General features: G+C 62.7%; 3 protein-coding genes across 10 annotated transcripts; 2 read left to right on the forward strand and 1 right to left on the reverse strand.

Annotated features, from left to right (window-relative positions):
* Positions 1-1,188: 1,188 nt before the first annotated feature.
* Positions 1,189-19,154, forward strand: LOC104146221 (claudin-4-like). Of its 8 annotated transcripts, XM_068909814.1 has the most exons (5): positions 1,231-1,336; positions 4,779-4,827; positions 6,607-6,687; positions 8,443-8,522; positions 18,065-19,154. In XM_068909814.1, the coding sequence occupies exon 5, from the start codon at positions 18,074-18,076 to the stop codon at positions 18,719-18,721; it is 648 nt and encodes a 215-aa protein (XP_068765915.1). In that variant the 5' UTR covers positions 1,231-1,336; positions 4,779-4,827; positions 6,607-6,687; positions 8,443-8,522; positions 18,065-18,073; the 3' UTR covers positions 18,722-19,154. The 8 variants fall into 8 exon arrangements, with proteins under 8 accessions (XP_068765918.1, XP_068765919.1, XP_068765914.1 ...); XM_068909818.1 differs by lacking the exon at positions 8,443-8,522 and having other exon boundaries at positions 1,197-1,336; positions 4,782-4,827; positions 18,062-19,154; XM_068909813.1 differs by lacking the exon at positions 8,443-8,522 and having other exon boundaries at positions 1,199-1,336; positions 4,782-4,827.
* LOC104146222 (claudin-4) lies at positions 12,314-15,306 on the forward strand. Its single transcript, XM_068909819.1, has one exon. It carries the CDS (start codon positions 13,042-13,044, stop codon positions 13,669-13,671), a length of 630 nt encoding a protein of 209 aa, XP_068765920.1. The 5' UTR covers positions 12,314-13,041; the 3' UTR covers positions 13,672-15,306.
* Positions 19,155-19,792: 638 nt separating the features above from the next.
* METTL27 (methyltransferase like 27) lies at positions 19,793-23,150 on the reverse strand. Its single transcript, XM_068909809.1, has 5 exons — positions 23,002-23,150; positions 22,777-22,905; positions 22,572-22,707; positions 22,378-22,470; positions 19,793-21,891 (listed from the first exon to the last, which is right to left on the reverse strand). The coding sequence occupies exons 1-5, from the start codon at positions 23,107-23,109 to the stop codon at positions 21,653-21,655; spliced, it is 705 nt and encodes a 234-aa protein (XP_068765910.1). The 5' UTR covers positions 23,110-23,150; the 3' UTR covers positions 19,793-21,652.
* Positions 23,151-23,592: the final 442 nt, after the last annotated feature.

Consider the following 23,592-nt stretch of genomic DNA (forward strand, 5'->3'; position numbering starts at 1 on the left):
GTGCTGCTCCCGGGGCCTCGCGAACACGCGGGAGCCCGGGAAAGCTGGGGCGGGAGCGCGGCCGCGCCGCCCCGGCCCGGGGCTCTCCGAGTGGGGCAGCGGAGCAGGAGTGTAAGCTGGGGTGGGGGGGAACCTGGTTATCGCGGCAGGCCTGGCCGCTCCGGCAGCGATGCTGTAGGTCACAGTTTGTTTTATTTCTGTACCTCTTTATCAGATCTCACGTTTAACATACTGTCCAAAAGGAAGGCAGTTTATTTAAGATTACAGCGTTGTCGGCTTTTTTATCCGCTCAGATTGCTCCTTATCGGCCCGTGGCCCCGCAAACGCCGGGAACACTCAGGCACCTTTGCATTGCTGTGCAAAGTGCAGCGTGAGCTCGCGGCGCAGCTGCGCGCTCTGCTCGTCCGGGCCGAGAGCCCCAAGGCGCTCCGCACCGGCCACCCCTCGGAGAGACCGAGCTCCCCCTTTCTGCCCCTCCAAGCCGTGCTTTCGCCTGCCGCCCGCCCTGGGAGACACGGGGCATGCTGAACCTCCTGCATGGGTGCGCCATGGGGATCCCCAGCCAGGCAATAAATGGCTTTGCTCATCCTGCTCGAATGTTTTGTCCTTGAGTTTAAAGGAAAGAGATAGCGCACGTAATTGCTCGGGCAGCGTCACCCTCGTGAACCCGCCAGCTTCGACGGTGCGGCCGGCCGTGAAGGAAAAACAACGCGTGTGTCGGGAAGGCTGGCTGGGCGCTGAGTTCGAGTCCCCAGCGCTGAGCCACGCGCAAAGCCCCGCACCGCCCACCGGCTGCCGGGCCAGGCAGCAGCGGGGCGACCGCCTGGTGCCCATTGCCTCCTCGAGAGCGGGCCGGACCCCGGGGCAGCAGCCTTGCCGGGCTGCGGGGTGCGCGCAGCTCCCTTTAGCCCCCGCCCGGCCGGGCCTCCTGCCCAGCTCTGGGGCCCAGCTGCCCTCCAGGCGCGCGCAGCTCCCTCCCGGCCTCCCGACACGCACAGTTGCATCTCGGTCCAGGTATTTGCAGCTCCCCCACCCCAGGAATGTGCTCGCCGTCTCCATCCCCCTCCACAAGCAGCAGGACACGCTGAGCTGGTGCCTGCAGGCTTGCTCTGGCCTGTCCCCTGCCTTCTCAAAAGCCTCCCCTACAACTTATTAACTACGCAAGCGTGCGGTGCTCAGCGGGCTCCTGGCAGCCCGTCCCGCAGCCGGAGTCCTCCCTGCGCTGGGCATGAGGCTCCCCGCCGGGGAGAGCGGGGCAGGTCTCGGCGTGCACCCAGCCTCCTGCCGGGTCGGTCTCCGCCGCCCCACGGCACCCCGACACCCTGCAGCCAGCCAGGTCAGCCTCCGACACCTCGCGGCACCCCACAGCCATCCCGGCTGGTCTCTGCCACCGCACAGCACCCTGCAGCCAGCCGGGTCAGTCTCTGCCTCCCTGCAGCGCCCCGCCACCCTGCAGCCCTCTCAGTTGGTCTCTTGTGCCCCCCAGCACCTCCCTGCGCACAGAGGTGCAGACACACACGCGCGGTACATCCACGTGCACATACGCACAAATGCACGCATGTGTGCACACCCACACACACAGAGGTGCACACTCGCACTGCCTTCAGGCAGCATACATATGTATACGTGCAAGCAGGTGAAGATAAGGCTCACAGGTGCATAAACACATGCGCGCGCACGCACACACACACAAGGCGTGGGGTACACACATGTACACACATGAGATGCACTAGATGCGCACACTCAGAAACTCACACGTACACGCATACACCGGCACACATGCTCACAAATGCATGTGTGCGTGCACCCACCCACACGCACCCCCCCCCACTCACCGGTGCACGCTCCTGGGCACACATGCAGGCGCCTACATAGGTGCACACAAGTACGTGTATACACAGGGGTGCAGAGATGCACAAAGGTGTGCATATCCTGGTGCACTCTCACAAGTGCAGATTCGCACTGGTGCACCGACACAAACAGAGTTATGGCTACAGCTACACATGTGCACAGATATAGATACACACACGGAGAATCACCCCCCCCCCCCCCCACAGGTGCACACACACTCAAATACCCATACAGGTACACACATACACACGTATACAAACAGCAGGACAGAAATATGTGCCAATTCACGCATACACAGGAGCACACAGGCAGGCACACAAATACACACAGAGGTGCACACACCAAGGGGTGCACACAGGTGCCCAAACTCACAGGTGCATGTACCCCCACAGAGGTATGCGTGCACACTTGGGTGCACACCCAGGCGCATGCACACACTCAGGTGCAAATGTGTAAGCAGGGGCACACACAGGTGCGCCTGGGTGCACCCATAGACGCAGCGGCGCTTGCACAAGCAGGTGCACCCACCGGTGCATTCATAAACGTGCACGGAGCTGCAAAGCACACGGACGCTCACAGGTGTGTGGGGGCACGCGCACGAGCAGCGGCCCTCAAAGACACGCATAGGCCGGCGCACAGAAGCAGGGGGGCACACGGGTGCACGCAGGCATGGGCACCGCAGAGGCACCCGGGGCACGCACAGGCGGCCAGCGGTGCCCACGGGTGCGGGCAGCTGCAAACATACGCCCACACGGGAAGGGGGATGAGCCCTGGGATAGGGGTGTGGGGTGGGAGGTAGGGATAATCCCAGGGGATGTGGGGCAGGGGAGGGGGATAACCGTGGGGGATGTGGGGCAGGGCAGGGGGATAACTGCGGGGGATGTGGGGCAGGAGAGGGGGATAACCACGGGGGATGTGGGGCAGGCAGGGGGATAACTGTGGGGGATGTGGGGCAGGGGAGGGGGATAACCATGGGGGATGTGGGGCAGGGCAGGGGGATACCCGCGGGGGATGTGGGGCAGGGGAGGGGGATAACACTGGGGGGATGTGGGGCAGGCAGGGGGATAACACTGGGGGGATGTGGGGCAGGGGAGGGGGATAACACTGGGGGGATGTGGGGCAGGGCAGGGGGATAACCGCGGGGGATGTGGGGCAGGGGAGGGGGATAACACTGGGGGATGTGGGGCAGGGCAGGGGGATAACACTGGGGGATGTGGGGCAGGCAGGGGGATAACTGTGGGGGATGTGGGGCAGGGGAGGGGGATACCCGCGGGGGATGTGGGGCAGGGCAGGGGGATAACCGCGGGGGATGTGGGGCAGGGGAGGGGGATAACACTGGGGGGATGTGGGGCAGGGGAGGGGGATAACTGTGGGGGATGTGGGGCAGGGGAGGGGGATAACCGTGGGGGATGTGGGGCAGGGCAGGGGGATAACACTGGGGGATGTGGGGCAGGGCAGGGGGATAACACTGGGGGGATGTGGGGCAGGGCAGGGGGATAACCGTGGGGGATGTGGGGCAGGGCAGGGGGATAACACTGGGGGATGTGGGGCAGGGGAGGGGATAACACTGGGGGGATGTGGGGCAGGGCAGGGGGATAACCGTGGGGGATGTGGGGCAGGGGAGGGGGATAACTGTGGGGGGATGTGGGGCAGGGCAGGGGGATAACTGTGGGGGATGTGGGGCAGGGCAGGGGGATAACTGTGGGGGGATGTGGGGCAGGGGAGGGGGATAACACTGGGGGGATGTGGGGCAGGGCAGGGGGATAATGTGGGGGGATGTGGGGCAGGGGAGGGGGATAATGTGGGGGGATGTGGGGCAGGGGAGGGGGATAACACTGGGGGGATGTGGGGCAGGGCAGGGGGATAATGTGGGGGGATGTGGGGCAGGGGAGGGGGATAACACTGGGGGGATGTGGGGCAGGGCAGGGGGATAATGTGGGGGGATGTGGGGCAGGGGAGGGGGATACCCGTGGGGGATGTGGGGCAGGGCAGGAGGATAACACTGGGGGATGTGGGGCAGGGGAGGGGGATAACACTGGGGGATGTGGGGCAGGGGAGGGGGATAACCGCGGGGGATGTGGGGCAGGGCAGGGGGATAACACTGGGGGATGTGGGGCAGGGGAGGGGATAACACTGGGGGGATGTGGGGCAGGGCAGGGGGATAACCGTGGGGGATGTGGGGCAGGGGAGGGGGATAACTGTGGGGGGATGTGGGGCAGGGCAGGGGGATAACTGTGGGGGATGTGGGGCAGGGCAGGGGGATAACTGTGGGGGGATGTGGGGCAGGGGAGGGGGATAACACTGGGGGGATGTGGGGCAGGGCAGGGGGATAATGTGGGGGGATGTGGGGCAGGGGAGGGGGATAATGTGGGGGGATGTGGGGCAGGGGAGGGGGATAACACTGGGGGGATGTGGGGCAGGGCAGGGGGATAATGTGGGGGGATGTGGGGCAGGGGAGGGGGATAACACTGGGGGGATGTGGGGCAGGGCAGGGGGATAATGTGGGGGGATGTGGGGCAGGGGAGGGGGATAACACTGGGGGGATGTGGGGCAGGGCAGGGGGATAATGTGGGGGGATGTGGGGCAGGGGAGGGGGATAACACTGGGGGGATGTGGGGCAGGCAGGGGGATAATGTGGGGGGATGTGGGGCAGGGGAGGGGGATAACACTGGGGGGATGTGGGGCAGGGCAGGGGGATAATGTGGGGGGATGTGGGGCAGGGGAGGGGGATAACACTGGGGGGATGTGGGGCAGGCAGGGGGATACCCGCGGGGGATGTGGGGCAGGGCAGCGCCCCGGGGCCGGGAGGCAGCGCCCTGGCAGGACGAGCAGAGCCGCAGCCGGGGGGGCCCTGGCACCTGCTCGGGCCGCCGGAGGGGGAGGACGGTGCCAGAAGAAGCGACATTTTCCCTACGTCTCTGCGGCAGCAGGAGCGCTCGGCCCGGCCGGCCCAGCCCTGCCCCGACTGCTCGGCAGGTAGGGCCGGCCGCCTGGGCCGAGGGGGGGACGGGACCGGAGGGGAGGGGGCGGCCGCGGAGCCCCGGGGGGCGCCGCGGGGTGCGGAGGGCTCGGCCGCCCCGGAGGAGCGCCCTGCTCCGCAGGCCGCCTGCCGTGCCCCCCGCCCTGCCCCCCGGCCGTGCACCCCCCAGCCGTGCCCCCCGGCTGCACCCCCCGGCCGTGCCCCCCGGCTGCACCCCGTGGCCGTGCCCCCCTTGGCTGTGCCCCCCAGCCGTGCCCCCTGGCTGCACCCCGTGGCCGTGCCCCCTGGCCGTGCCCCCCAGCTGCACCCCCCGGCCGTGCCCCCCTTGGCTGTGCCCCCCAGCCACGCCCCCCAGCTGCACCCCCCAGCCACGCCCCCCAGCTGCACCCCCCGGCCGTGCCCCCCTTGGCTGTGCCCCCCAGCCATGCCCCCCAGCTGTGCCCTCCCAGCTGCACCCCCCGGGCGTGCCCCCCAGCTGTTCCCCCCCAGCTGCACCCCCCGGCCGTGCCCCCCGGCCGTGCCCCCCCCGGCCGTGCCCCCCAGCTGTGCCCTCCCAGCTGTGCCCCCCGGCCGTGCCCCCCAGCTGCACCCCCCGGCCGTGCCCCCCAGCTGTTCCCCCCCAGCTGCACCCCCCGGCCGTGCCCCCCGGCCGTGCCCCCCCCGGCCGTGCCCCCCAGCTGCGCCCTCCCAGCTGTGCCCCCCGGCCGTGTCCCCCAGCTGCACCCCCCGGCCGTGCCCCCCAGCTGTGCCCCCCAGCTGCACCCCCCGGCCGTGCCCCCCAGCTGTTCCCCCCCAGCTGCACCCCCCGGCCGTGCCCCCCGGCCGTGCCCCCCGGCCGTGCCCCGCTCCCGCCACGCGTCAGCCCCCGGTTGCTCCAAGCGCAGGTTGTGGCGGCCGGCGGCGCCCGGCCCGGCGGCTCGGGGGCAGTTTCTGGGCGACGCGCGCTGCTCGCGGGCTGACTCGGTTGGGAGGGAGGGTCACATCACAGTGGTCTAGAGAGGCGCCGGCGCTCGGACCCGCGTCGCGCCTTCTCGTGGTGAGGAAACCAGGCTGCCGAAAACAGCGTCCGCCGCCGGGGCGAGGAGGGGTGCGAGGAACGTGCCCATCGCCGTGCCCCGCGCCCGCTCCAGCCTCCCCGGCCCTCCCGCTGCTGCTCCCCGGGGCGCCGGCCGCCGCCGGGCGTCTCGCCGGCGTCCGACCCCGGTCGCGGGGCCGGGCGAAGCCCCTCGGTTCTTCTGGGGCGGTCGGGAAGGGACGGGGAGCTTGGCTAGCAGCGGGCCACCGGCACCGAAGGGGGGCCTGCGGGGCGCCGCGGGCCGGTTCGCTCAGTGCTCGGCCCCCGGCTCGTGTGGGCCGAGGGTCGGACGCCGGCGAGGGTCGATCCCCGAGGGCGCGGGAGCATCTCGGCTGTGGTGGCGTGCTGCTCCGGCCCTGGCCCTTCTCCACCGCCCCCGCCCTGGCCGCCGTGCTGCAGGAAAGACCTCTGGGCCCTTGAAGACGGGGCGGCGCGGGCAAGCGCTGCCGAGCCCGGCTGCGTGTTGTCCCGTCGCTCGGGAGACCCGCTTCTCCCCAGGCAAACGCCAACGACGGCAGGAGGCCACGGCAGAAACCGCCCCGAGCGCCGCGGGGCTGCGCGTCCTGCTCACGTGCGCTTGGTGGCCAGCAGAAGGCTTGGGGTGTTCCCTCCCTTTGTGGTCTTGGGAATGATGGTGCGTTTCATCCCCCGAGGATCTGGGCCGGGACGGTAAATGCCACCTTGTGTGCTTATATTACAGGAGCAGGGCTGCTGGATCTGCCCCGGCCAGGGCACACAGACGTCCCATTGTTGAAGCCCCTTCCTTGACGACAGGTAGCAGGTAAGTCGGCTCGCGGCATCAATGGCAGCTCTGTCTTGGTCAGGCGAGCAGCCGGGACAGGGCGTTGACAGGGGCTGCTCGCCTGCCAGGAGAGTGAGCACTGAGGCTCCCGCCTGGCTCAGGGCACACGGCACTGCCACGTCCTTCCCCCGGTGCGTGGGGACCCCCGCGGCCCCAGCTCCTGCGCGCCGTGGGCACCGCTGCCCTCCCGAGCCGGGCAGGGAGCAGCGGGAGATGGTCCGGGGGGACCTTGCGCAAGGTTGGCACGCGGCATCCCGGGCGTCCCGGTCCCCCACGGAGGGATGGCATGAACGGTTCCTCTGCTGCGATTCCTCCTGGGCTTTGATGCAAGCTCTGGGGTGACCGCACAGCCCGCGGGAGCCTCCCACCCCACCGAGCGTCGCTCGCCGAGGGCTGCAGCTGAGCGCCGAAACCTCAGCAGGGATATGGCCTGGAGGCGCCTCTGCGGGGAGGCCCCGAGCACGGCACCGCCGCTCAGAGTGACCTTGCCGTCCCCCCGGGCAGCCGCTGCCGCTCGCAGCGCCCTGCTTACAAAGTTCGTGTCGCTTTGGAGGTTTTCTCCCTTCCCAGGGATGCGGCTCGGCTTGCACGTCCCGTTGGCTAAAAGGCTCAACAGCAGTTGAATGTGTTTTGCCAGTTCTGAACCACCTCTTTTTGCTCAGGAGGTTGATAGGTTTTTTTTTTCTTTTTTTCTATGTGAGTTTAGGCTGAAACTCCAGCTCTCCCAGTAATGCTTGTCGCATGGAACAAATACTACAGATTTTAGTGTAAAGGTTTCTTGAGTGTCGGCACTCTTAGCTGACTTGATAAAACTGCTTTGGGTTTAGACAGCTGAAAATAACCTTACTGTGCACGTTTGAGCCGGTCAGAGAGTTTTATGTCGGGAAAGAACTTTTTGGGAACATTCAGTTTCTCCTAAGCATGTCAGTATGCGGGTAAATAATCCGTCAGTCGAGCTGTTTGGTGGTTTATGTCTGCCGGGAGGGAGAGGCTGTACAGCTCAGCTTCACTGGATCAGTCACGACGGCTCGAAACGCAGAGCGGGAGAGTTCATGACGGTGACTCATTTGGTAGAGGTGAATCTGGGGAGCTCGGCTGCTCTCCAGTTTCTCTGAAGGCTCTCCCACAGGTTTGGGATGTCAAGGAAGTCAGGAAATCCGGAGCTGTGAGTCTGTGACCCAGCCTCTGCATGCCCGGGGACGGCTGGGCACTTGGCACAAGGCTGAGCAGCCCCTTGCCTGAGCTAACCAGGAGTAATCAGAGGGAAAAGGGAAAGGTGGAAATGCCACCCCTGTCATAGGCAGACACGTGCTTTAGGTCCTCTTGCACCGAGATCCCTGCCCAGCATAGGGATCCTTGCAGACGTCCTTTGCCCTTGCACAAGGTCGGTGGCAGTCCAGCATGCCTTTTGTGCAGCACCTCCATGGGCTCTGAGCAGCGCAGGAGCAGCACCTCCATGGGCTCCTTCTACCTGACACAGATCCCCCCACAGAGGGTCTTACAGCCCAGCTATGGGGCCATATGGGGCTGGAGCATTTCCCCTTCTCCTGGTGAAGTGGTTCTCATTTGCGGAGTGCAGTTGTGCATTTTCTGAGCTGCGGGGATGGGGTGAGGGGCTGGTGGCTGAGACAGGAGCCTTGCCCTCTCAGACCTGGTGTGATGCTTTGCGTCGGTGCGTGGTGGAGCAGGGACTGGAGCTCCGCAAACTTTCTGCAAACTTTTTCTTTCCTGCAGATGCCTTGAATTCAGAGCAGTACACTCACCTCCCAGGTGGATGCTGGTGGAGGTGCAAAGCAGCGAAGGCCCAGGATGGGGTGAGCATCCCATTTTGGTGGGGAGGAGCTGCCAGTTGAACAGACAGTCCATTGCCCCATGCTAGCTGCTGGGGCAGGTTGGAAAGGTCCCACTAGGGTGAGCTGTGTCCCTTCTTCAGGTCTGGAGAGAGGTGGGCGTCTTCTTTCAATCTCTTTGTAGTTCAGGGTCTGGAAAACTCTGGTTGCTTTGCATAATGTATCTTTATGCACGGGTATGGGCAAGACCCTTTGGGTGCTCTTGAAGAGCTGCCCTTGCTGGGGTGGTGCAGGTTGGTGCTCTGCATGGCAGTGGTGTGCTGTGGCATGGACTGGGGCCTGTGCTGAGCCAGCAGCTCACCAGCAGAGCCGGGGTGAGCCAGAGGGGAGGAGAGCACTCCAGGTGCTGTGGTCCCTGGGTAAGTGCTGGGATCAGGGCTGCACATGTACTCCTGGACGGAGCGCTGCTCGAAGCCAGATCTTAGTTAGATGCACCTTGGCATCCCTGTTGTGGGCAGCTGGGACCGGGCTGTGTTGCTGTGGTGTGGCGTCCACGCAGTGATTGCCTCATAGAGCGTGTGCTAAGCTATTCAGAGGTGCCTAGGTCTCGCTTGTGCTTCACTAACATCCTCTGGCCAGGGCTTGATGTTCATCAAGGATGGGATGCTGCTGCGAGAGTCAGCTGCTGCTCTTCTGCTCCCTGTCCAGCCGCTCGGCTTGCATCTGCACATCCTAATGGCTGTGCTTGCTCCAAGCACCTCCGTAGCGGTGCCGGGGGCTGGCCCACAGCACTGATCCAGCTGCAGGAAAACCCAGACTGAGTCTGTTCCCTGGTGCAGGTTTCTGGCTAGCTGAACAGCACTTGTGTTTGCTCGGTGAATGAGCTGCTGGGGAATGTGGGGAAGGGCATGAGGGGTGTTTCTTGGTGGCAGACACCAATTTAAACATGTCACGTTCTGGCCTTAATTACAGGAATCAGTTGTCAGTGAGCCTTTCTGGCGCCTGCTTTGGCTCTCCAGGCTCCATGGGTGAGCGTGAACTGCCCGGCTCAGGCGTTTGAAGTTCTGCATGTGGAGGAGTCCCTCTCCCCACCTTGCCATCTATCCCCAGCCCGGAGGCATGTCTCCATGTGCCTAGGGAGTTGCAGCCCACAGGAGGCAGCCAGAGTTTTCGTATGTAGATGTGTGCACGCGTGTGTGCATTCCTGTCTCCAACCCCAAATAACTCAGTGGTTAGAGCAGCAGTCTGGGAGGCAAGAGCAACATTCAGCCTCAGGCAGAGTTAAGTCCCGATGTCGCGTCCCTTGAAAAGTGCCCCAGCCAGAGGATGCTCTGGAGTGGGGCGGATCAGTCCTTGCTGCTCCCCTGCAGATTAAAGGGAACCTGACCACTGGGCTCCACTCTCTTTGGCTCAAGGGACAAGCTGGTGTTCCAACAATGTGGGTGCTCCAGCAGTGGAGATGGACTGAGGAGCATCTCAGGGTAAACAGAGTCTGGGTGGGGACCAAATCTGTCCTCCACGCAGGCAGCACAGGGATCTGGGCTGGTCTTCTATGTCCTTCCCCGCTCAGCTCCCCCTGCTCTGAGCTGTGCATGCACGTGGCAGAGCTGGGAAGACACCGGCTTGTTCCTCGTGAGGGTTCCTGGGCCATGACCTGGAGCTAGACCCAGGTGCCCTCATCCCTGGGCACCCACGAGCTGCCTCTCCCTTGCACTCGTCTCCTGCCTGTTGGCTCCTGCCTCAGCCAGATGTGAAGAGCCTGAGCCCAGGTGCTGGCTGGGATCCTTGCAGCACCGACTCACTGCAGCCTGTGCTGGTGCACGGCTGCAGTAGCTGTACTGCCATCCTTGGTGAGTGCAGTACCGGTGTGATCAGCCTCATGGGCATGGACATGGCTCATTCTGCTGCCTAGGATGAGAGCCTCAAAGTTTGGCTGTTCCTACCCCATCATCCTTGGTACCCACGGACAGGGGCAGCTCTGCCCACAAACCTTTGTCAAGGTTGTTTCCTTCTACTGAAGGTCTTCTCTGCTTGCACATACATCACTTGGTGTGGATGGCCAGAGACATCCAAGGCACACTACAGTCAGAGTTGGCTCAAGAGATTGTTGTGCTGAACAATTAGCCCAAGTAATTATGTCCTGTCAGTAATCTTCCATCCCACTTCCTCAGCAGGAGTTCAGCCTGGTGAGTGACACTCCAGGGAGCAGCCCGGACCAGCCTTCCCCCACAGCCAAACTCGGCACCTGGGAGGGCTGGGCTCCCCACACCCCCAGTTCACAAACCCGACTCAGTTGTGGTGCTCACCTGCAACCCACAACTCAGTCTGGCCCCACAAAAGGTTTCCTAATAACTTATCTACCCGGCACTTGAGTGTTCAGAAAAACTAAAACAGTCTCAGGCCATGTTATCTATCCCAAAGTCTCACAATTAAGCTGGAGTGGTAACTGTGCATGTCTGTCTGTCTGTCCATCCTTGAGGTCTGTCTGGCCTCATCCTGCGCCAGCGGTGGAGACACTTCAGAGGCCACCCTAGGGAGCAGGAGATGCAAAGAGGAGGTGTGTGGGCTCATAGATTAAAGAAGGAGAGGTCTGGCAGAGCCTCAAAGCTCCCAAACAGCATCTGCAGAGCTTAGGCCAGTGGGTATGGCCAGCTGTGCCATGCGTGCCGAAATGCCGAACGACACTGTCAGCACCATGTGGCCACAGCATCCCTGCTGCCCTGAGGGCACTGAGCACCTGGCTCCTGCTCATGCTAGCAAGCTCAGGGCGCTTCACAGCACCACGATGCCTCGATGCTGGTGCTGAAAGATTCCTGCGATGCTGGTGGTGTCACCTACACCTTGTGTAGAGACGTTTGCTGGCTCTCTCTTCTAGGCCAGGTATTGGGTGTGCTGAACCCTTTCCCTGTTTTGTGAACCAGATCTCTTGGGTCAGGACCAGGAGATAAGGGAAGACCACAGTAGTTGCCTCATTTTGCGCCTGTTACCTTTTGGGAAGCAGAAACTCTGGTGCACACGAACGGTTCACCTGGGAACACGCTGCGTGTGTGCCTTGGGAGCCTGCATGTCCTGAGCAGCAACAGGAAAACCAGGAAGCAAAATGCTTGGCTGCAAGGCGGCTGTGCAAGTGGTTGGGAAGCAGCTGCTTAACATCCCGGCTGCTTGCTTTCCCTATGCATGTTTCTGTTGTTTCCCAGGCCTGAACCGCCCTAAGCCAGATTACGTTGCCCTTGCTCTGCTCCCACCGCTGGGAGTGACTCTGCTGCTCGCCTTGGGGTCCCCGTAGGGTTCCCCACTTGTCTTCCACCTGCCTGCCTGCCCCACACTCCTCACGCTCCTGCAAAGTGAGGCCAAGCCATATGCTGGGCCTGTGTTGCAATAAGTCCTTCCCTGGGCAGCTCTTTCCTCCCGCAAGCTATGAGCGGAGCTGATGGACTCTTCCTGCCCAGCTTCAGTTTTGGGTTGTTGCCCTTTGCAGCCCACGTGGCTCAAGGCCAGACCCCCGTGCCTGCCCCGTGCAGCCCCGATGAGCCCCCCCATCACTGCACCCCATCCCCAGCTGGCTGGCTGGGAGTGTGGGGAACAGGGTGGTGGGACGCCCGCAGCTGGCTATGTTGGGAAAGAGGGCTGTCATGTGAACTCAGGCTTCACAGAGAAGCGAAAGGTGGGGTGGTTTGTGGGGTCTGCCGCCTCCCCTCGCCCCAGGCAGCGCCATCTCTCCTCCCCAGCAAGCCTGCAGCAGCTCCAACCGGTTTGTGGGTCTCCGTGGCGGGTGGCGACACCTCCTGCCTGAGGCCTAATTGAGGGATGAGAAGCGATTGTCAGACGCCAAGGAACAAACAAGAGCCGCTTGTGCCCTGGGAGGGAATGGAGCCGAGCAGGATGGGCTGAGAGCTTCTGTGGCACGCCGGTGGGGAGAGACGTGCTGCTTCCCTCTGCATGGGAGGAGCTCAGTACCCCGGCGGGGACACATCGCCACTGGGTCGGTGGTGAGCAGCCGGCCTGCATAGGACTGCAGCAGGAACAGCCGCCCCATGAGCTGGGGGGAATCTGAGGCACAAAAGTCTGAGGTGACTCCATCCAGGTCTTGAAGCTGGAGGCACCTGGGAGGACAGCAGAAAATCCTGATCCCTGGACGCCTGCTCTTTCTCTTCAGCATCCCACGACCCCAGGGCTTTTCAAGCTGAGCCTCAGAGTCTGCTCCTGTCCCATCTGGGCACCTGCCTGCGTGCCAAACGGCAGGCAGAAGGAAGCATTCCTGCTGGGCTCTCCCCATGCCAGGCTAGCCTGATCCCAGTCCCCTGCATCCTTCTTTGGGAGCAGCAGGAATATTAAGTGTCATTGCTGTGGGCAGAAATATGAGTGGAGGAATCTCGGGAAACTGGTTTTACCCCTTCGTCCTGTGCCGACTGGATGGAGCAAGGGGACTGGAGCTCCTCCCTCGGCGAAGGCATATAATGCCTCCAATGGTCCCGGGAGCCAGCACTGCATTGCGGGAGCCAGGCACGCGTGTCGGTGCGGGCCGAGCGTCGGGCAGTGAGCAATGGCTTCCATGGGGCTGCAGGTGCTGGGCATTGCCCTCTCCGTCATCGGCTGGCTGGGCACCATCCTGTGCTGCGCGCTGCCCATGTGGCGGGTGACGGCCTTCATCGGCAACAACATCGTGGTGGCCCAGATCATCTGGGAAGGGCTGTGGATGAACTGCGTGGTGCAGAGCACGGGGCAGATGCAGTGCAGGGTGTACGACTCCATGCTGGCGCTGCCCCAGGACCTGCAGGCTGCTCGCGCCCTTGTGGTCATCGCCATCGTGCTGGCCGTGCTGGGCACCGTGCTTGCCATTGCTGGAGGGAAGTGCACCAACTGCGTGGAGGACGACACTGCCAAGGCCAAGGTCATGATCATCTCTGGTATCATCTTCATCATTGCCGGCATCATGATACTCATCCCCATCTCCTGGTCGGCCAACACCATCATCCGGGACTTCTACAACCCACTGGTCACAGAGTCCCAGAAGCGGGACCTAGGGTCCTCCCTGTATGTCGGCTGGGCGGCCTCTGCCCTGCTCCTCACTGGCGGGGGGATCCTCTGCTGCACCTGCCCCCGGCGGAGTGAGAAACCCTACTCTGCCAAGTACACGGCGTCTCGCTCAGTGCCAGCCAGCAACTACGTGTAGGAACTGCTCCGTGCACCGCAGGGCTGCTCCCCCCGCAGCCTGGTGGCTTGGCACATAACCCAGACGCCTCTCTCCTGTGCAGACCGCCACCGCGACCAGGCTCCTGCTGCCCTGCTTGAGCTGCAGCACCCGCTGAGCTCAGCTCACCGCTCTGCACCTGCCGTAGGGATGTACCCACTCGGGGCTCCCCACAGCTCCCATGCTGCAGGGCAGCTTGCGGACTGGCATTGCTCCCCGCAGCCAGGCCACCGGGGTGGCTGCCTGCCTGTCCCCAGGGAGCCAGGGCCAGCAACAGCTGTGGGGCTATGTGGTCCCCAGTGCTAAGCATCTAGCACTGCTTCTCGTTTTGCTGGAGCAGAGAAAAACCTTCAAGGTCCTGCGGCAAGCCCAGCCTGGCCTGCTGACCCTCCTTGCCGGTGGGTTCGAGGCTGCCCTGGGCCTGTGCATGCACTGCTTGTGCAGCATCCAGGGACGCAGCGCTCGCGGGACGGGGAGGAAAGGGTGCTGAGGCAGCACGGAGAGGCAGGCGTGCGAGGGAGAGCAGACAGACCTGCCTTTGTTCGCCTGGTGATTGAAGCTGGATCTTTAATCTCAGCCGAGACAGAGAACAGAGAAGTCCTGTCCTGGCTGCCCTCCCCCTGCAACCTGCTGGACGTGGGGCCCCCGCTTCCCGGGCTGGCAGCCCCCGTCTCTGCTGCCGGCACACGCTGCCCCGGGCACAGCTGGTGTCTCCAGGAGGGGAAACCCAGCTGCGTCCCTGTGAGAGCACCATCTTTGGAAACACCCCAGGGCTCTGACTGCTGGTATCGAGGTGCGCCGTGCTGTGTCACGGCTCTGAGTGCCCCCAGGTGCCTGTCCCCGTGGGTGGCACGGGGCTCCATCCCCATCGCCTCTCTGCGTCCCCTGGCTGGTTTGCCCAAGCCCTGCTGCAGAAGCCACTACGCTGGGTAAACCAACTTGCAACACCTCGAGCGTGTGTCCGTCGGAGCAGGTGGTGGGGCTGGCGGGGACCGGGCAGGGGCGCGAGCAGTGATGACAAACCTTTCCCGTGTGGCTCAGCCTCACATTGCCCCAGGGCACATGGTGGCTTGGGAAACCCTGGCATGGTCTGCAGGGGGGCTGGGAGCTCTCATCCCATTCTGCCCTGAGTTTTTACTTTGACCTACTTTTGGGGCTTCTATTTGTGTCGCTGTACATATTTATTATTCCTCTCGGCAGCTCTCCGGGGCGGGGGTATCATTATCCTGGGAGTGGGACCACAGCGGCTAAGCTGGGAGAACCGGTTGGGGTGGCAGGAGCAGAGCTGAGCAGGTGAGCAGGGGCTGCACACAGGTGTTTCTGTTGGTGGCCCTAGCGTGGAGGAGACCAGCTCCTGAGACCTGACCCTGCGGCATGGGGCACATAGAGCCCCATGGCCCGCCTCGCCGCCAGCAGAGTTGCTGATAGGCACCCCAGGCTGGATGCAACTTTCCAAGAAGCCAGCAGGTGTGCGGGGTGCCCAGGCCAGCCCTTTCCTGGCTACCGGGCATGAATCCAGGCAGGATAGGGTGACTCGTGTTGCCGTCTGTGCCTGCCAGCCGTGGTGCCATCTGCCCGCTGTGGCACAGACATCCCACATTAAATGGTAGCTGCTCAGACCCCACTGTGCTTCGTTTTCTTTATCCTCTCCAATATTGGCCTCAGTCACAGGACAGCGAGGGCCTGCTGTGTCCTGTGCCTCAGACACCCATGTCCTGGGAACACCAGCCTGAAATACCCCCAAATTTTCTACTTTCCGGAGCATCCCACAATCCCAGCCTCTGCCCTGGCCTCCACTCTTCATCCCCATTCTGGCCTCCGTGGCCTTGTCCCAGCCCTGGCACCTGGCACCCACATTCGCCCTGCTCCTCTGCGGCCGCGCTCTCCTCCCAGTGTGCCAGGCGAACCCTGGGATCCAGCTGCCCGGTCCCCACTGGGGGCAAGACGCCTGCACGGTGCCAGGTGTGGTGGGTGGGTGGATGGTCAGAGTCGCCCCACGCCTGGCCTGGCACTGTTACAGGGCCCCAGGCGTCTGGGGCTGGCACCCTCGTGTCGCCGCACTCCATCCCAGACTGGCGGGCTGACCGCACCAGTCTGGGTGCTAGGTGCCGCTGAGGAAGGGGCGAAGCTGGGGAGGTGCGTGCTGACATGGCCCCGCGCCCCAGGGCTGGGAGCACTGTGGGGCTGCGTTCTGGTAGGCGTGGGTAAAGCCAGATATTTTTCCTATTTTGCTTCCAGCAGTGCAAATCAAGCCCATAGCCAGCCTGGTGCGTAATCTGGCCCCAGGACTTCCTTCCCTCGAGTCTCATGGTGCAGGAGCGCTGAAGGGTGCTTAGGAGCAGCATGGCCCAGGCAGCCTGTGCTGCTGGTGGCCCTGGCTCTGCAGGGGCTCCCTCGCCCGCCTCTGCAGTGGGCTGTGCATGGGTCACCCGTGGCAGTGCCGATGGCACCCTCGCGCTACACTTGCCCCATAGCAGATCTCCCACGCTGCACGTGCAAGGCTCGTGGTGTCTCATCCAGGTCTGGAGCCTTGAGGGCTCACAATTTCCATCCTTCTCTTTGCTAGGAGTGGGAATTCTGGAAATGGACATCCCAAAATGCTCCCATAGTCCTGTTGTGCCAGGAATGGGCAAAAGAGCAAGGCGAGACTGCGGGATTTGCTTATCCTAGCAAATAAGGATTTGCTAGGTCACTACTTGCTCCTGACCCATCTACAATGCTGGCTTCTCCATGCGAGCTGGTGACAGAGACAGTCGTGGGTCCATTTTTTTTTTTTTTTTTAGGTGTCTCTTCCAGCCAGGGGAGCCACACTGGAGCAGGTCTGGGCTGTCTGGAAAGGACACCCCCAGGGTAACTCCTGCTGGAAGTGCCTACATCGATCCTGCCATAGCTCAGGCCTCTTTTGTGGCCCTGCTCCCCTTGGTCCCTGCTGGCACTGCAGACCTTGGGGCTCTTCACCTGCGAGGAACAGGGCTTTGCCCACAGTTTTTCCCTGGGGATGCTGATACGTGAAAGGTGCCTGTAAAGAAGTGAGAAGGCAGTCAGGAAGGAGAGGCCGCAGAAACCGAAACCAGGGACGGAGAACCAAGGCGAAACCTCATGCAGGTGCCGCAGGGTGTGTCGGACACGTACATGGCACTGCCGATTCCCCGGCGCTGCTCTGGCTCCATAAAACCCAGCCTCACTATGCAGCACTTGCTCTCAGGTCCCGGCCCCTTGTAGATGGCGCTGGCTGCAGGAAGGCGCTTTCCAACCACTCACGCTACTGGCCATTGCATGGGCACGTGGCACTAGGCCATGGTGACATGCAAGCACCCTGTTAAGTGCCAGCGCCCGGCTCCTGGTGGGATCTGTGCCACGGGAGCATGGAGGCTCTGCTCCTCATGGGACTGAGCAATGATTTGGGCTGTGCATGGGGGGCAACTTGGCCGTATCCAGCCAAGCACAGACCATCTGGCTCTGGTCACTTAACCTCTTCCCCAGGGGCTGACCAGCTTTGATTTGCCTTCAGGATGGCTCTTTGTGCTGTTCCTAATGAGAAAGAAGAGCTTGTATCACTGAAAGTGCTGAGCACTAAAGTCAGTATCAGAGAAAGACTTGAGCTCTGACCTGCTTCCAGCGCCCCACAGAGGAAGTCCTGGGTCCAAAGGGCACTGCAATGCAGCAGGCAAGGGCAAAGCAAAACCTACCCTTGAACTGAGAGTGACAAGTGTCACGGTGAGGGCAGGGGGCTGCCTCACAGGGTGGTGCCTAGCTCAGATGCCCTCTGCAATGTACTTTCCCTAGGCACCAGGAGCTTGGGAGGGAAATTAAGCTGAATCACCTGTGATGGACCAGGACACAGGGTGACCCTTCTGGGTTGGCCACTGCGGCCACACTGAGCCCACGCAGTGGAGGCAGGACTCGGGTTGATCATGGGGCTGGCGGGGGCAGGGGAGGGTCGGAGAGGGGAGGGGGCCTGTGCTTTGCAGCTTGCCCAGATGGGCACAGCAAACCCCTTACCCACATTGCACAGCCCCACTCCCCAAAATCCCTCCCATCCTTTTCCCATGCTGTGCACGGGCACGGCCTAGGATGGGGCAGTTGTGGAGAACTGCCTCGTGCTGTGCTCAGGCACACTGGGTATATTTTGGGTGGGCACAGCTCATCCAGTCTCTTGCAGCTCAGCCTCCACAGGACCTTGTTGCTCAATGCACCACATCGCGTGCTTGCCTGCAGCAATGCTCAGTGCAACCCATGGTCCTGCATGGCCTGCAGCTGTTCCCATACAGACGGGGAACCGGATGCACCTAGCATTAAGGCAACGCTCCCCCAAACCCAGTCAGAGCAGGCTGGGCTGGGGGCCATGTGTGACTACTGTGCCCTCTCCCAGCAGGCCCTGCTCATGGCGACGGTGATGATGCAGTTGAGCGGCTTGGTACTGGCCATGCTGGGCTGGCTGGGCACTATCCTCACTTGCGCACTGCCCATGTGGAAGGTGACAGCCTTCATCGGCTCCAACATCGTGGTGGCCCAGGTCTTCTGGGAAGGGCTGTGGATGAACTGCGTGTATGAGAGCACGGGGCAGATGCAGTGCAAGGTGTACGACTCACTGCTGGACCTCTCCTCCGACCTGCAAGCGGCCCGTGCCCTTGTGATCACCTCTATCATTGTGGCCTTCTTTGCCTTCCTCACCGCCATCATGGGTGCCGACTGCACCCGCTGCGTGGATGACAAGGGGGCCAAGATGAGGATCTCCATCGTGGCAGGTGCTATCTTCATCGTGGCTGGCATTGTGCTGCTCATCCCTGTGTCCTGGTCTGCCAACACCATCGTCAGCAACTTCTACAACCCCATGGTACCTGCGGCGCTCAAGAGAGAGCTGGGGGCTGCCCTGTACATAGGCTGGGCCTCCAGTGCCCTCCTGCTCTTCGGTGGAGGTATCCTGTGCTGCTCCTGGCCCCCGGCCCAGCAGGATCCCTACCCCAAGAAGTACAGAGCAGTGAAGACCTGCTCAGACCCTATGAGCTATCCCATGAAAGACTACGTGTGAGATGCCCTTCCTGGGCAAAGCTGTTCCCCGCCCAGCCCTCCCACTCAGTTGCAGGGCCCCAGGGCTGCCAGTTCAAAGGAAAACACCACTGAGCCTGGGGGTGGTGGTTTATTGGGTTCCCATTCCACCCCAGAGCTCCCATCTCCCCATGTCCCTCCAGCCCCCTTCCTACCATGCACAGCCTCCTCCTGCCCCATCCCACTCTCAACCCCACCGACGGTTATGCCATCGCCCTCCTGCCCCGCTCTGCCACATGCAGGCCCCTATTTCCCTGCAGGGTGAGGGGGCAGCCAGATCCTGCTCACTCTCTGCTATCCCCATGGCAGCGCCACTGCGGCCCCCCATGGGACACAGCCACACGTGGGCAGGCGGCTGCTCTCCTCGGATACTGCTGGCTGCTCCTGGCTCATTTATAAACATCTTGGTGCCCCTGAGGCTGTCTAGGCTTATTTCAAACGGGTGGAGGAGGGAGGATGGTGATATTTCCTACTGTTTTTCCAGCTCCAGGACACCTGCTGCTAGCTTGGGAGCTGGCCCAACACACGGCATGCCACATCACGGGCGAGTGATTCACATGCACGCACATCCTCATTGGCCTTGAGCTCGTGCCTGATGAGGATCTATGGCAAGCCAGGGCACTCCCCCTCCACATGCAGTTCCCTCACTGTGCACTCTAGCCTTGTGGGCAGGTGATGCCTCCAGCTGGCCTGAGGAGCAGGGAAACTGAGGCAGGAAGCGGGCAAGGGGAAGCCAGAAGGCAGGACGCCAGGCAGCCCCATCACAGCCTCCCCCAGCTGCAACAGGCTCAAGGGCTGGCCCTGGCAGGATCACAGCTCCCTGCCACACAGAGCTCAGCATCACAGCTTGCTCCAGTCATCCTGACTCCAGGAGCTGGGAAGTGATCAATCCTGCTAGCTGAGATAACTAGACCAGAAAAGGCCCAGCAGGTGCCCAGGGCCCAGAGAAAGGCTGAGACTAACAGAGTTCCTAGCCCCCTTCCCGTCCCCACGCCACAGCATGCAGGAGAGCCGGCGGCCCCAGTGCTCAGAGAGCAGTAGATCCAGGCAGACAGCAGAGACAGAGCATTTATTTGACAAGCCAAGCATGGGACTGGGACAACCACATCTCCCAACCACCTGCCTGACTTGATGCCTAGAGGATAGTGTCCAGGTAATATAAGAAGAAGAAAAAAAAAAAAAAAAAGAAGGTCAAGGAAAGCAGAGCAGGGCAAGCAGCTGCCTGCAGGGCAGTGGGGGCTGCCACCAACCACCACAGCATGCCTCAGCCCCAAGCTGGTGGCAGGCACAGCTGTGCCAGCAGCACCCACACGTGGCACTGCACTGGGAAACCCTGGGCACAGGACTGGAACCAGCCAGCTAGAAAGGACCTGAGGGTTACATGCCATCTGCTCCTGTTTGGGCTGGGATCTGCAACTACTGGAGAATACAGGGAAGGCTGAGCATGCCTCTGACATGGGCCTGGCTTCAGCTGGAGACACGGCAATGCCCAGGACACACACAGCCCCAGAAGCATTCAGGTACTTTTAAGGCTGAGGGACAGACTTGAGGGCTTTCTGGGCTGAGCTCCCAAGGGGTTTCAGCTGTACCAGGGTAGAAGCAGAGTGAACACAAACTGCTAGACGCTACCGAGAAAAAAATGGAGCAGCTCAGCCTGAACTGCAGAGATACACAACTATCATCTGCAACTGGGAAAGATCTTAGAGGAAGGAGATAACCTGTTCTCCATGTCCATGGGAACAGGACAAGCAGTAACAGGCCTAAAAACCAACCAAACAAAAAATCCCAGAAAGAGATTTGAGTACAAAACTTCCCAAGAAAGCACTCAAAGAGGAGGGAGTGGAAGCACCACCACCGGGGGCTTGGGGAACAGGCCAGGCAAGCAAGGAGATGGGCACGGCCTGGCAGAGCCGGCTCTTGGGTAGGGAGCAGCCACCAACCTCCTGAGGTTTCCTCCAGCCTTATTTTTCCATACAGACCAGAAACTGCCAAGTTGTAGGAAAATGAGAGCTTAGGCAGCTATTGAGGGGGATGAAAGACTGGATGTGGTGCTTTGAAAGCTGCTTTAGGCTGGGTGTTCCACTGGCATAACCAGTCCTGGTTCAGACTCCAAGGCCTCCTGCCCTTCAGGGTATGTCCCACTGTAGTCACTAGCTTAGTTCTTGGTGGAGATGAGGGCCCAGGGAGGACGAGGAAGAAGACTGCAGCATGTGGTGATGGGGACACACCAGCAATGGTACCCAGCTGGGGCTCAAGAGGGGATAGGGTGGGAAAATGAAGAAGGATCCAGAGTTTGACCACAGCCATATGGGAGGGCTGAGAAGTAGACAACACGGTGAAGACAGAACCCAGACAGGAGACAGCTCTACGCAGCCAGACAGATCTGAGAGATGTCACAGCAAGGATGGGAACCAAGGTGCTGCAGAAGACACATGAACATCAGAGCTAAAGCCTAGGATACCCAGTGAAACTTGGAGAGCCTCCCCAAGCTGAGGAGCAGTCAATGTCCCCAAGGCTCTGACCCCATGGAAGGAGCCAGTGAAGGTGAACAAGGGAAGTTTTGGCAGTGAGCAGTTCCTCAGGAGTCAACAGGAACCATTTCAGGGCTATGAGCTGGGCAGAGTTCAGATGAGCTACAGAAGAGGCTCTAGCAAAGGAGCACATCTGCAAGCTGGGGAAGAAGGGGACAGACCTCCAAGAACAAAGCGCTCAGACAGGCAGGCGATGTGAGGAAGTGCTGAATGCAGGAGGTTCAAAGTTCTGATGGCACCCCAGAAATATCATCCCCCCCACAGCTGAGGCCTTGCTCTGGGAAGGGGTTGCTTGGCTGAGTAGGGTGGAAGGCACACAAAACAGTGTGAGATGTTACAAGGGCCAAATGCTCAACCTCCCTTCCCCAAGCCATTTCGGACCCTTAATCCTCCTCGACAGGCGTGACCGGACGCTTTCGATAGACATAGACCACCCCAGAGATGTAGCCTGTGCCCTGAGTGCTCTCCTCCTTAGATGTGGCCCTCTCCCACTGGTCTACTTCCCGGGCCGAGACCTTCTCCCACGCGCCTTGCTGCTCCAGGCTGTCCAGCACTCCCTGCAGCTCAGCCTTGTACCGCAGGTTTGAAACATTGCTCCTCGTTGTCAGGCACAAAAAACCTCCTGCCAAGAGAGAAGCAGGTCAGGCAGGGAAGGGTCTGGTGTATGCTGGTGCCCAGGCACAGCCGCTCTCCTACCTGGGGCACGAGTGCACCTTGGGGAGGGGGGCTTGATACCCCACAGAGGTGTCCCCTGGAAAGGGGGCATGGGGGGGGGGGCAGGAGGGCACAGGGCAAGCGGCCAAGCAGCACCCAAGCTGGGGCACCACAGCCAGCAGGGCATGAGGCCAGCAGGCAGGCAACAGGCAGGACATCGCTCCCAAACCAGGCCCCAGCCAGCAAGTAGGGACAGAGCTGCCACCAGGCAAGGATCAGGGTGCCAACACACACCCCTGCACAGGCCTTGAGACAGGGACAAGGCCACAGGCTGGCCCCATACCAGATACACTGCACAGGACCAGGTGCCCCATCCCACCCTGCTGCAGGCATGACCCACCCCACAGGGCAGGGCAACCCCTCAGCAGATCCCCCAGGGGACCAGGAGCCTCACCTGGCTTGGTGACACGGAGCAGCTCCGGCACAGCAGAGCAGGGCACCTGCCCCTCGCCAAGCGCTCCCACCACCATCACGGCATCGTAGTGGTCTGTGGGGACAGCAGCACGGGTCACCGGGGCCGAGGGGCAGCCCATCCCTGGGGGGCTCACACAGGCCCCAGCCCAGGGCTCCCCAGCAGCCTCCCGTTACCTGCAGGCCCGGGCAGAGACTCCCTGCCCAGGACACAGCACCGCAGCTCCCGGTAGAGGCCGGTGGCCCGCGCCCACTCCAGCATGCCCGCACTGCCATCCACGCCGTGCAGCTGGCAGAAGCCCCAGCCCTGCAGCTGCGGGGACGCACAGCACCCTTAGCTCCCGTTAGCTCGCACCAGCGCCCACCCCAGCCCGCCCGGTACCTCCTGGGCTACGAGCCCGGTGCCGCAGGCCACGTCGAGGACGAGCGCCTCGGAGGGCGGCGCGGGGAAGGCGAAGGCGAGGGAGGCGGCGGCCAGGCGCGGCGCCCGGTACTCCAGCGCGGCCACATCCTGCGGAGAGAGGCGGTCAGCGGCCGCGGGGCGACGGCAGGCAGGCAGGCAGGCAGCCAGGGCCCGCCCGGCCCGGCCCGGCCCGGCCCGCGGCACCTGCTCGTAGCGGGCGGCCCAGGCGTCGTAGAGGCGGAGGCGGTCGGGCAGCGCCGCGCCCCGGTGCGCGGCCGAGACGCGCTCCCGCAGCCCCGGCGACAGCTGCATGGCTCCCGCCCCGCCGCCCCATTGGCTCCGCGCCACGCCCCGGCCCCGCCCCTCGCGCCTCATTGGCCCCCTGCTCACCGCGCCGGCCCGCCCAGCCGGGTGACCTGCGGCTGTGTCGGCGGGACCAAGTGCCCCGAAGGGAGAAGCGAGGGCGCGACCAAGTGCCCCGGGGCGGAGGGGGGGGCGAGGGCGCGACCAAGTGCCCCGGGGAGGTGTGAGGGTGCAGCCCGGTGCCCCAAGGGGGGATGTGAGGGTGCGACCAAATATTCTAAAAGGGGGGTGAGGGAGTGACCAAGTGCCCCCGGGGACTTCGGGATGCCACCTGGGCCCAGAGGTGTCCTCAGCCCCTGCCTGGGCTCTGGCACATCTGTGGCCCAGGCCCGGCCTTGCCAAGGAGCCTGGAGCCCTGGGGAAAGCGGTGGAGCCCCCAGGGCCCCCGCTGGGCCTCCGTGGGAGCCCAGCAGCCGGCAGTGTTAATGGGGC

The sequence above is a fragment of the Struthio camelus genome, chromosome 16 (genome assembly GCF_040807025.1).
Source record: "Struthio camelus isolate bStrCam1 chromosome 16, bStrCam1.hap1, whole genome shotgun sequence".
In the NCBI taxonomy this organism is placed as follows: Eukaryota; Metazoa; Chordata; class Aves; order Struthioniformes; family Struthionidae; genus Struthio; species Struthio camelus.